At 43.0% G+C, this 14,561-nt stretch overlaps 1 protein-coding gene across 1 annotated transcript; it reads right to left on the bottom strand.

Annotated features, from left to right (window-relative positions):
- Positions 1–1,982: 1,982 nt before the first annotated feature.
- On the bottom strand, positions 1,983–6,019 carry adra2c (adrenoceptor alpha 2C). The gene has a single exon (XM_076729561.1). It carries the CDS (start codon positions 5,059–5,061, stop codon positions 3,712–3,714), a length of 1,350 nt encoding a protein of 449 aa, XP_076585676.1. The 5' UTR covers positions 5,062–6,019; the 3' UTR covers positions 1,983–3,711.
- Positions 6,020–14,561: the final 8,542 nt, after the last annotated feature.

Raw genomic sequence — 14,561 nt, 5'->3', positions numbered from 1 at the left:
ATACATGCTGAAAAAAAAATATTTAGTTCTCCTTTTTGTCCCTTGAGCCTCAGGGCATCTTCAAAGACCTGAGTCGAAAAGTGACGTGAGGTGAGGCAGTGCTGAGTCCATCTCCATCTGTGCATTTTTCAGAATTGTTTGATGGACTCTGCTTCAGATCTGCAGCACAGGAACAAACCAGCAGCGTGACGATGCGACCTGCTGACGCAGCAAGCCATAAACACTTTGACGAGGGAGGGCCGGCAATGACAGAATCCATTCTGCTTGGTCATGGAGGCGACTCTAGTCAGCTTTCAGGTGATAAATAAAGGATGAGGCAGGCAGAGGCAGGACGGGTGTGTTATATACCTTATCTGGGTCCGGGCTTCCTGGTAAACCCTCACCCAGATCTGACCTCTGATTGGGGTGGAGCGTCTCTGGTGAGTGGTGTTTCCCAGCACACATTAATGCACCATTACACACACACACCATATTAGTAAAAGCTGAGGCAGCTAACCCCTGCTTATGGATGAGCCAGAGTTCCTGCCCATACCTGGTGCTGTGAGCCCCTGCTGATGGCTCATAAAGTAGTTTTTACTTCCAAGGGATAGAAGGATTTTCTGTATCTTATCAATTCTCCAGTAACTTTTACTGATGCTTGCTAGAAGGACACAGCTGGATGAATAATTTTGTGCAACCACGCAGCCTGTTCCTAACCAGCCATCAGGCTTTTTGAAAGCACTCCCGGGTACTACACAGTGTACAAATGTAATGTGGTCAGTACGCAAAACAGAGATGCATCTCTGGAGGATATACTGAATGATGCACGAGCAGAAAAGATATTGCTTCCACCTACGATTGGCTACAGACAGTGGGAGACCCAGAACTGTCTCTGAGCAGGAGAAATAGCATGTCACTGAAATAACATCATACATCTTCAATAGTCCAAATCAAACTGGGCAAGTTTGAGAGCAGCGAAGCAGGAGGAGCAAAAATCACACGAGTGATCCAAGTCGCGTTGAAGTCGTGTGCACTATCAGCAGGGAGTGTATTGAAACTGCAACATTTTGGTCCTACTTGGTCATACGTTCACAATATGAAACAGCATTTTTACACTTGAAGCACAGGGTAGAACAACCAGTCAAAGAGGACTTGATTACAACGAGAGGTGGGTGGGAAATACAAAGTAAGAATTTTTTTTTATCATAAAATCTAGCTGAAAAGTCACTGATTACTGTAAAAAATTAAATAACTGGCATTTTTTTTTAACATATCTTTTCTTTTTTTCTTTTTTTTCAGCTTAGCTACTCAACAATCCCTCCATGTACTGTTCCCTTTCCAGAGGTGCCTCATGGGGAACGAGTACCCCTGGTGTAATTGTCTCATGTGCTCGTGCTATGAATATTGTTTTAATTGGCCGTTGCAGGATTTGGTGCCACTATAAAGGAGTTGTTGTTTCATATTGTGAATTTGAAGTTTGACAAACATCTCTTAATGAAGTGTTGCAGTTTTGATAAACTTAGCGCTGACATTGTTTGGGAATTCAGTTTCCCACATTTTAAGTCTGATTTATTACAGATCACTAACCCAACATAGATTTTTGATGACAAATGCAGTTGATATAATCACACCTTTCACTGATTCTCTCTCGATCCGGAACAACAGCCACTAACCGCAGCGGCTACCTTAAAAAGGTCCAGCGTGTAGGATTTAGTGGCATCTAGTGGTGAGGTTGTAGATTGCAACCAGCTGAATACCCGTCGCATCACACCCCTCCCTTTTCAAGTGTTTAAGAAAACCTAAGATGGCTGCAAAACTCACAAAAAATGCGAAAGGGACTCTCGAGAACCAGTGTTTGATTTGATGAAGAGCTGATTCTGAGGTAACCAAAACACAACAATTACATTTTTCTTATTTTCAGGTGATTATACACTAATGAAAACAGTATTATGAATATTATATTCCATTTCTGCCAATAGATTCCCCTAAATCCTGCTCACTGGACCTTTAAAGAAAGATCATTATCCATATGCTCTGTGTCACACCAGTGACAGCGTCAGCGTAAATAATAAACAACGGTGACAAAATAACGTAAAGAGGAATGCAGTCATGCGCTCTGGCAGTTTTCAAATGACAGTTGAAATAATCTCTTTATTTGATCTTTTTAAATGTGCTCAAAGCAGAGATGTAAACACTTGTTCTTTTAGAAAAGGACAGAGATTAGGGGTACAGGAAAATCTTTCAGTGTTGTTCATTATACAAACAATACATTTTTTTTTTTTATCATATTGATATATGTGTGATAATGAGGCACCACACAATACTACTGTACTGTCTTCAATTATTTACACGAGCAAAAAAAAAAAAAAGCATCAGCCCTTCTGGCTGTAAATGCTTGAAATGAAAAGATGAAAATACTGTCTGTAGAAGTCATTTGTATGTCTTTGTGTATATAATAATCGTGTGCGTGTGGATTCATATGTGTGTACAAGCAGCAGACATGACAACAGAGTGATAAGGTGTTTGGTTTTTACTGCGGCTATAAGTGCTTTTTGTGGCTGTAAGGGCGAAAACTGACGTGACAGTAAATAGGATGGAGGCGAAGAGAAAGACACTTGACCAGGAAGAATCAAGCCATTTGAGAGAGCAGACTCACACACACACACACACACACACACACACACACACACACACACACACGCACACGCATACACTCACACAGAGAGAGACTATCACTAACTGGCAGTTGGGTTAAGATGCGGTAAACTCTCCAGCTCATTTTATCACAACATAATTCCACGTTATATACTTAGTCCTATCTTTCTCTTTTATACACACACACACACACACACACACACACACACACACAGTGAAAGCCTCAGTGGGTTCCCATCTGCCTCAGCTGTATTCCATATATTTTCTCAGAGGAGGGTGCAAAGAGGGGAAATTGCCCTCATACCACTCTACTGTGCATGACACTGTAAACAGACTGAGTCCGATACACACGTCCTGATAAAAAAGTTTCCACTGCAGTTTGCAGTTTAGACACTTCTGAGCCACACTCAGAACACAGATGCAGAAATGTGACTTTAGTTTTTAAGGATGAGTCTTTTTGAGTTTCTTAGTGAAACGGTTTTGCTACTGACACAGTAAGCAAGGAGCCCCTTCGTCCCATTGGTCCTCATGTTGAGAGTGTGACGTTATAGAAAGGTAGAGAAAAACAGAGTGAGAGACAGAGAGAGAAGATAACGCTGTCTGACGTCACAAACAACAGTTGTGTGGAGATTGTCAAGGCCGTCGCATTATATTCAGTGAATGAGGTCACGTTATAAATCAAGTGTCTCTGTAAACCCTTTGTCTCCTGTGCTGTTCATGCAAGTTTAGCCACTGTGGCGTGCATGCATCCCAGTAACTGTTATGAGTCAGTTCACTGTATTTAAATGAAGAGAGAAGAAGTCAGTGAGGAGAGGAAATGAGCCGAAGCCCATGCCAGAATCCAAAGCAGCCTCAGTGGATATTATCAATGAGCTTACTCGTGTATTTTAAACCCCTTTTCTGCACCTTAGTTCAATCCTTTGATCCGTGAAGTGTTCCTTCACTTCAAGTGCAATCCCTGAAAGTAAAGGTGTGACAGCCCCTCCAGGCCAGCACTTTATCCTACAGCTCAGAACATTTTAAATTTGTGTCTGCTGGGTAAAATGTCTATTACAACCCCATCCGTGCGGGAAGCATTCAGAAAGAACGTTTCCATGACTTACAGAGGATCTTCTGGAAGGCTCTGCGGAAGTCCTGGTTGAAGATGGTGTAGATGACCGGGTTCAGAGAGCTGTTACAGTAGCCAATCCAGAAAAAGAACTTGAACAGCGTTTCGGGGATCTGGCACGGCTCCCGGCAGATTCCATACAGGCTGTAGGAGAAGAAGAACGGAAACCAGCACACAACGAAAACACCCATGACGACGGCAAGAACAAAGGTGAAGCGCTTTTCCCGGGCGGCGGAGACCTTCTTCCGATTAACGGTGCTCCTGCGTTTACGGCGAGATGAGAACAGCTCCATAGACTTGGAACTGGCACGCGACTTCCTGCTGGAGTATTTGGAGGCGGAGCTGCTCTTCCGGCTGGACTTCCTGTCTTTCCTGTCGTCGTGCTGATGTTTGGAGGAACTGGAACATTTTTTAGGTTTCTCGTCTGATGAACTGCTGTCGTCGAAGTCGTCCTCGTGATCTGTCGGTGGATGTTTCGGCTCGTTCGGTAGAGGGGGTCGACCTGCCTGCTCTTGGCAGTGCCCGTTCTCACGGTCCTGGTCTTTCATGCTCCCGCCCATGTTGGACTTCAGTGACCCCCTGCCCGGTTCGGCTTGGTCCATCCCGTTCTCCAGTGGCGAGTCCACGTCCCTCTTTTTCTCTGACATTGTTCTGGTCCTGGTCTTTGCCACTTGATAGATCCGAATATAGACCAGGATCATAATAACACAGGGGGCAAAGAATGAGCCAATACTGGAGTAGAGGATGTACCACGTCTCATCATTCAGGATACACTGGGGACTGGCCTCGTTGCTGCTTCTGTCCATTGATATCAGCGGTGGGAAGGAGATGACGGCTGAGATCAACCACACCACCACAATCATCCCTTTGACTCTTTTAGGCGTTCTCTTTAAGTTATACTCTACCGCCTGTGTCACTGACCAGTACCTGTCCAAACTAATAGCGCACAGGTGAACAATGGAAGAGGTGCAGAACAAAACGTCCAGAGCCAGGTAGATGTCACACCAGATTTTGCCAAAAAACCAGTAGCCCATGAGTTCGTTTGCCAAAGAAAAGGGCATGACCAGGGTGGCCACCAGTATGTCCGCACTGGCCAGGGAGACGAGAAAAAGGTTCTGGGGTGGTTTCAGAGCTCTGCTCGTTAAAACGGCGATAACGACCAAGACGTTCCCGACTATTGTAAACAAAATCAGAAAGCTGACAAGTCCGGCCAGACCCCAGATGGCGAGCTGCGTGTACTGGCTCTGAGAGGTGGAATTAGAGGAGATGTTTTCTGCCTCTGTCCTGTCCTCCAGGCTGGAGCTATTAAAGAAATCCATTCTGAGTCGTTTTTTTTTCTTTTTCTTTTAGTCAAGGTATGACTTTTTAAAAATTAAAATGTGCGGAAATAATCTGTAGAAATATCCCGTTGGGACTTGAGCGTATATTTCACTACAGAAATCTACAGCAAATGACATTCTCCTTCTCTCCTCACCTGCGATCTTCCACATCCTGTGTGCAAGTCTGTCATTTGGTAAGAAAAAGAGAAAGAGAGAGAGAGAGAGAGAAGAGAAGAGAAAGAGAGAGAACACAATATGCAAAGTCCCTTTAAGTCGTTATTCCAGAAACGTGCAGGCTGCTCAGCAGCTGAATTTCCATGGTTAGAGAGCGGGCTTCCACCTCAGCACGTCCTCTCCCATCCCGACTGCGCCCGCATCTCTCCACCTCCGCCTCCCCGCTGTGTCCTGAGAGAGGTTTGTAACAACCACGTGTCTCTCTCTCTCGCTCTCGCTCTCTCTCTCTCTCTCTCTCTCTCTCTCTCTCTTTGCGTTAGAAAAAGCTGGCAGGAAGCCTCTGTACCGCGGAGAAGAGGTGGTAGAATGATTGGAGGTGAGGAGATGGAGGAAAAAAAAAAAAAAAACGAAATAAGAAACTATATTATACAAAAAATGCTTTTTGGAATTGATCATTTATTTGAGAATATTCAATAAGATCAGTGCAGGCTGCTGCGGCGGGAGCGCGTGTGTCATGCGTGTCCTATTCCTGCCGATGTGGCTTCAAACTGGATGCGGACAGATCGGAGGACAGCTGATCAGTGAATCTCGCTCCTTGTTTGACTTTTGAAGGTCTTTTTCAGTATTTAGAGCGTGGTCAGCAAGGCGGGTCACATTGCTGACAAAACGCACAGACTGACAGCAAGGAGGACGCGCTCTGCTCTGTCCTTCAGAGCGCACACTGGAGGTCAGTATTGTAACAGCCAGTCTCGGAGGGACAAACAGGCGAAGACACGCATCATAAATGTGGAAAAGAAAAAAAAACACAAGCCATTAGATCTATAATATGAGACCTACACAGTCATCAGGTGAATACATAATGCGCTGTGCTGATTAATTGGCCCTGTTGGCTGAACATAGAATGAGCCCGTGTGACCTTGCAGAGGTAACTTTTATCATTTCCCTTCACTCTCCTGCCATTTTTAGTTTGTGTGTTTGTGTTGTGGTAATTGTGTTGATAAGAAGATTACAGGATTACAGGGTGCAGTTGTCATGTTCTGATGGAGATGAGAAGCGCTGAGCTTTTGGGGATATCAAAGGCGCTAAATCCTCTGCATGGCAAGCAGTGTGCTTGTGCATAGAGCTGAATGGGGCTTACATGGTGTATGATTAATGAGTGCACACCTTAACGTTATGGGAACATCCCCCCGGTGGCCCTTATCACACGTAATAAGGGGTTGAATCGATCACGACTGTGACTCCCAGGTTATCTTGTCTTTATTTATTCATGTGTTTTCATTTCCCATGAGGACACACATGCTCATGCACACTAGTCATGCAAACAAAGTTTTTGTCTGCCCTTTGGCTCTCTGCTTCTGTTAACCCCCTCTGATCTGAGTGGTGCTTCCACACCAGATCAGAGAAAGCCCATCTTTCCTTTGGCATACAGCCTGGTATTAAGTTCCTGGACCAGTGTGTTTATTGACCGGTCTCCCAGCTAAGTACCTGTCATTAATCAGCCATACTGAATTAAAGAGCACCCACTGCCGCAAGAAACGTTCAGGTCCAAATTGATCCTCATCAGGGCCATGAGGTGGAATGAGAGGATCTCAAGGGGTCATGGTCCATTCACCTGGGAAACACTGTCACGACAGCGGACAGTCTCCAACTTGTCCCCCACCCATCCTCCAAACACGCTGCTCCTCCTCATGCTGCCTGTTTAAATTGAACTAAGGCTAGAGTGATCCTGTAGGTCAGGCTGGATGCACTCTAAGCTGATTTTGAACAGACAGACAAGCCTTATTAGGGTCATTAAGTTGTGTCCCGGGGCCACAGCTCTGTCCATATAATTGGGGCACCAGTGAGCGACCTCAGCTATTACCAAGCCTTTTTCTTCTTTCCAACATTGTGCTCTGCTCTGAGAGAATAATTTGCCTCTTCCTGCTACAGTATTAGCCAGAAGCCAGTGTTTAGGTGTCAAGGAGACTGTGCTGAATGCTTTTATCTCTCTAAATCAAGGCTTTTTATTTTTTTTCTTTTTTCTTTTTTTCTTGCTGTTTTCAATCTAGTGACGTACTAAATCACCCTTTTTTTTTTTCTTTTTTTAGCAATATGAGCTTAATAAGATTCATCTAACAGAGCTTTAAGCATAATAACACCTGGTGTTTTCTTCCATGGAAACATGACCAGCCTTTTGTGGCCCATTGAAATCCAATATTGACCACTATGGTTATTGCGCTTCATTGGCCCATCAGCTCCCCATAATAGCTGGTTGACATAATGCCACAGGCGTCTACTTCCTGCTAAGGAACTCTTAATCATCTGCTTGTATAGTGAGTGTAAATGTACATCATGAACACAGAAGACAAAACCAGCCACCTGCTAACAAAGGCTATTCCCTATAGAAATCAAAGCAGTTACCAGTAATGACAGCCACATCTAATTTTCCCACGCTCCCTAATGTGCAGTAGTTTCCATATAGCCCCCCCATAAGGGAAGGTATAGTATCAGCTGTTGACAAAGACAAATGGCAGTGCTTCCTGGGCAGACAACTATAGAGCCGAGAACAAATAGTTCAGCTGAACAACATTTGGCCCAGGGGAGCTTCCCTCTTGCTAGCATCACCTCACAGAGCAGGGGCTGGTTTTTTACCTGGTACTTTGCCATTCTGTGACAAATTACCTTGTTGGAAAAACAATGTAATAAGATCAATTGTTTATTTGGATCTCTTGGACTGTTTTAAAATGCAGGGGATTTTTGTGTTTTGGAAGCTTAATACTAAATCTATCACAATGAAAAATAAAGTTGGTGCTGTCGATGTGTCTTGGCTTCCTTCCAAAATAATGTCATATCTCTGCAGCTGATTCAAAACATTCAATCACTCCCAGCTGCTTCTTCATATATATATGTGTGTGTGTGTGTGTGTGTGTGTGTGTGTGTGTGTGTGTGTCATTGTCAGTACAATGGCAGTCAGAGTTAAAAAAGCCACAGGGATCTGAAGTCAGAGCAACATCTTCAACTTCAATTTTTTTTTTTGCACCCGAGGGCTAATTTGTCTTGCAGCCAGGTAGACCACACAGGGATACAGGCGCATGGACCCATGCACAGAAAAACATGATACAGTATATTAATAAATCAATAGTCAAATCAAATCAATCAAATCAACCAGAACGTAGGTTTAGCCATTGCTAAAACTATCATCAGCTTCCAAATACCTCGAGCCTTAGAAGTTGCTCTCTGACAGATGATGTGAGACGGATCAGGCACACCATCAGTTTCACACCAATGATCGTACTGATCACTTTAACTAAATGTTGTTCTTGAGAGATTACCAACCAAGTAATGATAGAAAAGATAATGACTGAGTCTTGCATGGAGATACAGAAGAGCGTCATGAGTTTAGTACATAGCCCAAACCGGATGAGCCTCCAGAGGAGGTGCAGCAAGCACTGAGGTTGAAGATTGCAACCTACTGAATACCCCTGGTTTCACCCTTCCCTTCCAGGTGAGTAGGAGAGTCTGCGGTGGCTGAGATTTACCTGATGACGATAGACTCAGTCAACGCTGTGTGAACTCATTTGACAAGGTGTTGAATGTAATGGACATTCATTTACATGTAAGAGTCCCACACTCCAGCTCTAAAAGTCATTTGCATGACACCTGAGATAATAAGTATTAACATGATCAGCTCGCCCCTTGTAAAACCATCCAATTGTACTATTCTATTACCTCTCCTCTGTATACCTGTCATGACTGACACACCATTCACACTCTTTTTAGATCACTGCTTTTAAACTTCTCAATTTTCTCCTTTTCTCTAAATGTAGCTTTTTTTCATCTGACCCATTCAAGCCCTAACCAGTCGTTTTGCCTCTCTGTTCCTTTTTTTTTTTTTTAGAAAGAGTATGTTTCTTCCTGATCACCACTGTCAAGGACTTTGTAGTCCACGGCTCATTATTTGGTTACAGTTTAACCTGTCGTGTAGATTTAACAGTCTCCTCACAGAATGTAATGGAGTAGTTCATCAGTGTCCATGGTGCTTGTAAAAGACCCCTCAGATCCATTTCACTGTGTTAATACAGATCAGCCTGTGCAGACAAACCCCTGCACTATGGGATTTCCTTGTATCTATCCATACGGACAGGGGCCCTGAATCTGTCGATCACTAAATTGTACAGTCATTGTTAGAAAGCCAGGTTTTGGTGATGGTCAGCACATAATACAGAGCTCATTTTGTTTTGTCAAATTCCAAATGAATCTGTACAATGCTCCTGAAAGTGAAGAAACATTTTTGAGAATCACTTTATTCATAGTTTAGCATGCTATTTTTAAAAGGTGGCTGATATTCAGAACCAAAATAAAGTGTAAAGAATCAATTCCTTTGTGTGTTTTGGCATTTCATCGCTTTCATTACTTCAAACTAATACAACATTCGTGGTCAAGGTTTTCTCCAGTATGCCATCTGTGTCATTCAGGGTCAGTATCTTTTCTAAAGAACCATCAGAACTAACAGAACTTTAAGAGCTATCAGGGACAGGGAAACTTTAATTATCAAATGTGCTCGTAAATACAAATTAAATAGCTTTTCCGAAAATTCTATCAAAGAATGGCCACTGTGAAGCCGTTTCAGCCACATAAAACTTTTGTATATATGCTGTATTCTTTAGATAATGCAACTGTCCAGTGAAAGGTTGACTCTCCAATTACTATAAGCGCTGCCTTGCTTGAGCTGAGTGGCCGTGCACTGTCTGGCCTGGCAAAGTCATTATTTTCCTTCTGAGGAACAGTTGGGCCACACTGGCGGATCTGCAGACAGCTCAAGCATTAGGCACAGCAGGAATGTGCTGAAAACGTGACACCCCAGACATAGAGCGGCATCAATAGCAGAGGGTGTTGCGTCATGATCTGCACACCAGATTGACTTGCCATTGGTGAAAAATGACCATCTGTGAAGTGTCACTCGCAGAGAGGTCACAGATTGGCCGAGAGAGGACAGACAAATTGTTATAGGAATCAAATGTGAGACTGGAGACAGGAGAGGGTGAAGAATTGGCTATAAGAAGTCATCATTAGTTCAGGTCTGCCGGTGGAGTGAAGAGTAAAGAACTAGATGCATCATTTGTGCCTAATAATATACAGAAATAAATCTGGAGATGTTGGAGCGATGGATTCAAATCCTTTGAGTCAATGACCCTCAACCTTATGCTACCTAGAAGGGAAATAATGCCTAGTGTGGAAATAAAAATTAATCCAAGTCAAGGCATTTAGCTGTAAGGCACCTACAGGCACCCATCGTAAGTAGTCCAGAGCACGGCAATGCCAAACTTATCAGCCAGCAAAGTAAACCAGGCTGGTTTATGGAAGTACTTTTAGATCCAATCAAACATGGAACCACACTGCAGTGCACCATCTGCAGGTAAACCCACATAATCCCTTTGCATTACAGAACCTCTTCCATCTATACCCTGATCGATAGATCGTTTCACAGCCTTCGGTAACAAGGCATTTTTTCAAGTGCTATGGGTTTCTCTGAGATTTCTGGCCCTCTAGCATAATCCCACCACTGATGCCTCAGCCGCCTGAGAGCCCAGCCTTTAAAGTTGAAACCTTTAACAGCCGAGTGAGGAAAGGGCAAAGTTTAGGAAACAGAGTAGTAAAGAAAAGGAGGAGAGAGAGTGGAAAGGAAAACTGGAAAAATCTATTCAGAGGCAAGAGAGGGAGAAACAATAAAGCCATCTGAAGAACAAGATGACCAGGAGAGGTAGGAACAGAGCTAAGTCTGAGATAAAAAGAGGCTGGGTTCCTCAATAGTTAATTAGCAGGAGGTTTGAAAGGTATTATTCACACTTTGGGAATTGAATGGTAAATTGTATTGCTCTTCTCATCTTACTCTCATTCATATTCTCACAGGATACCATTGTATCTGGGGGGTTGGTTGGTTGGTTTCTTTGTTCTGTAGATTTCGTCAAACACACATGTCGTCGTGCACATGTAAAGCCCATAAGTATGTTGCCAGTGAACCGCTTTGTGGCAACCCAAGTTATTTCTCTGCATTAAATAGGCTCTTAATTTGTGATCATTTATGAGCAGATGCTCAGAAGTTATCTAATGGGACAACTGTGACAAGTGATAACATAAAGTGGATCTATATTGTTGGTGACTTGATTGGGCAGGCACCCAGTCTAATCACTGTTGAGGAGTATGTTGGACTCAGTGCAACATCATTTATCACAGTGTTGCTGCTTTTTGAAGATCTCATTGGAAAATATGTCTTTTACTGAGGGCATCAAATCACTTGTGGAGCCTGAACTGGTCACTGCAGACCAACCTGTATCCTCATTCTGTATTCCCATTCAAACATTTAAACAGAGTCCTCAGTGTGATTTAAAAACACAGGACTCCTCTGGATGATTTAACAATCCTATAGGTTTATGTGATGGTCACCAGTTTTGTTTGTGTCAACTTCATCTCTCAGAAATCATGTTTTGTCCGTCAATTTGGTATGACGGACTACTCTAGATACGACAATAACAAAAGACTTGGCCATGGTTGCCATTGAGAGGAAGTCAGTCAGAGGTAGAAATTAAAGCAGTAGCGAGCAACCTCTGGAAGCTGAGGAGCACCTTCACACCTATTATCACTCAGCAACCCAACCCTCTGACCAATATGACCCCTGACACTTTACTTCTAGATGGAGTCTTGATGCTGTTGGCAGAGAGGAAGGAGGTAATTAAATGTTGGCACCAGTATTATGAGTATGAAGCAAATTTGCATCTCCATGAAGGGATCTGAGACAGTAATGGACAGGTGGCCATCACAGCAAGCAAAGTTTGAACCAGTGAAGTCAGTGAAAATCGCAGCGATAACCATTCACACACGCTGTGTATCTAATCCAAATGAATGTACATTACAGTGTACTGTTTTACTGCTTAAATAAAATCTGCTGTACCAATCTACAGTATGTCACTAAACTGCAACAACCATTAAAAGCAAGAACTAAAATGCATGCAAATTGTGCATGGTGTCAGAAGCCCTGGTGTTGAGCTTATGGCTGTTTTTTCTCTAATTATACTCAAACATCTCACAAACATGGTTGACTATGAAAATGTCTTCTAGCTCCACTTTGATTTGTGCTCCCATTACCAGTCAAATTCAGTATCTAACTCAAAATTCTTCTGATGGTGCTTGGTCATGCACCTGCCTACATTAGAGATCTACTACCCAGTCTTCATCACTGTATTTAAAACAGATCCTCCACTGGTGCTGCTACTGTTACATATCCGGAAGAGGAAGAGCAATCTTGAATTCATGCATTCCCCAGGCTTCAATTGAAGTCAGTGAGTGAGCGTGAACAGAAACAGAAACCTTTGGCAGACCTGTGAAATGAATGATAGAAGCAACGGAACATTGTAACTGCAGTGATCAGCCATCACTGTTTCTGATTTTACAGTGTCACACTATTGCATCACTGATTTTTATAGACTTTATTATCGCTCTGCTCATTAATTCTTTGTTACTTTACTAGAGACCTGCAATATCACATCTTTTTGGGGGGGTTGAGTGCAGGGCAATTCCTTCAACCTGAAAGCAAATGCCAAGTTTTGTCCTGCAGCCTCTTCCTCCTTGGATTAGACATTTGTGGCCATGAATGAATGAAGAGGTCAGGCACTCTGAACAAAGTCCTGAAGTCATCCTGAATTAAGTTTCACTAAGCTCCACTCCCGTCTGATTTTCTTTCAATGTGATGCAGTAAATATGTTTACGTTTGATGAGGATTAGTGAAATTGTTTTGACATGCTGTCACACTGTCTTCTGTTGCTATGTCTCTCATATCTTACAAGCTGGGCCTTTCATGATGAAACCAGTTTGTCCTGCCCTGTCTGTCCTTTTCTAATTCCCCCACCTTTTCTGTTTGGGTCCAAGACTGTAACATCTTTCAAGTTTTGAAAGTTGGGGATCAGTTACGTTTCGGCGTGTTCGTGTGAACGTGTATGTGTGTTTGTCCTTTGCTGAATACGCATGCTTGCTTCTCCACTAACCTTGGCTTTATCCCAGGCTCACAGGAAACATGCTTTATTCAGTAGAAAATCAAAGCGGTCGAATCTTCTTTAAGATTGGAAAATACTCCGTATCTGCAGACTGTCTGCTTCGAAGCCCTTTTAAGTCTGTGGACAGGCAGCGCTAGTGCCAGCTGATTTGAATACAGACTGCCTTTGTGGTGTCAGTGTGGTTTTTCAGCTGGAGCAGTGACATCTCAGCATCTCTCCCCCTCTGCTACCCTCCACTGTGAAATATGGGTGGTGTATGCTTGTGTTTGTGTGTATATTATGTATGTGTGTGTGTGTGTGTGTGTGTGTGTGTGTGTGTGTGTGTAACAATTTGCATTGTGCAGTTAAATTGTGCAGAGTGTTAAACAGCTTGTGTCAAAGCAAAGTCCTGTTGGTTTATTTGTGGGGGGCTTTCTTCCTCTCTCAGCATCAGCAGTATGTTTTCGCATGTTTGGAGATTGTGTGTGTATATGTGTGTGCATATGTGTGTGTCCATGCTTAGATTGACCTGACTGGATTCAATTATGCTGAGCTCTGTGTGATGGGCAGAGAATTGGGAGGTTTAGACAAACTAGATTGTACTGGACTGATTTTAATGAGACCAGACTGCATGACTATATTTCAAAGGGAACCTGGGTTTTATTTAAAAAAAAAAAAAATGGTCAGCATTCCTACTAGTTATGGACAAGCATTATTCAATAATACAGTATAAATACTTGACAATGGCAAACTGCCTGTCCCCAGTCCTCTCCTCTTACCATTCTTCTCTCTCTTTCCTGCTCTGCAGTGTTTGTCATTCATTAGTGTCCCAAACAGACGCTCTGCTCTTATTTGGAATTGTGTAAATTGTTATCATGTTCAGTCATTTCAACATTGAGTCCAGCTAATGCTTGTCCCTGTGAGTAATGACTAACCAGACATTTAAATTTAGCATTTTGAATGGCAGCGTTTACTGTGTGAACACATGAGCGAAATGTGGCATTTACTATTTCACTCTTGGTGAAAAGCAGAAAACATTTTTGTTCTTCTTTTCATAAATGATGAATGTTGCACTCCTGATATGTGCCATGATGTTTTAGCTTCCAGTCTTTATGGATCAGAAGCCTCACAATATCCTGCAATAACAACAGCAAAGAACAAAAGAGAAGGTCCTGCAGTCAATGTCAGAGGAGATAACTTGTGCCTCTAGTGGTCTTCCCCTGGAGTTATAGGGCATAGCCACTACAGAAACTGTAATTTGAAACATCTTTTGCTCAATTAGAGAACATTCTCCAAAAGGCAAAGTCCGCCCGAGGCCAT

Source organism: Chaetodon auriga, chromosome 4 (genome assembly GCF_051107435.1).
Source record: "Chaetodon auriga isolate fChaAug3 chromosome 4, fChaAug3.hap1, whole genome shotgun sequence".
Lineage (NCBI taxonomy): Eukaryota > Metazoa > Chordata > Actinopteri > Chaetodontiformes > Chaetodontidae > Chaetodon > Chaetodon auriga.
This window is presented reverse-complemented; position numbering and strand designations above follow the sequence as displayed.

Coding starts and splice junctions, on each gene's coding strand:
- adra2c (XM_076729561.1), bottom strand. CDS start 5,061: ATGGATTTCTTTAATAGCTCCAGCCTGGAGGACAGGACAGAGGCAGAA.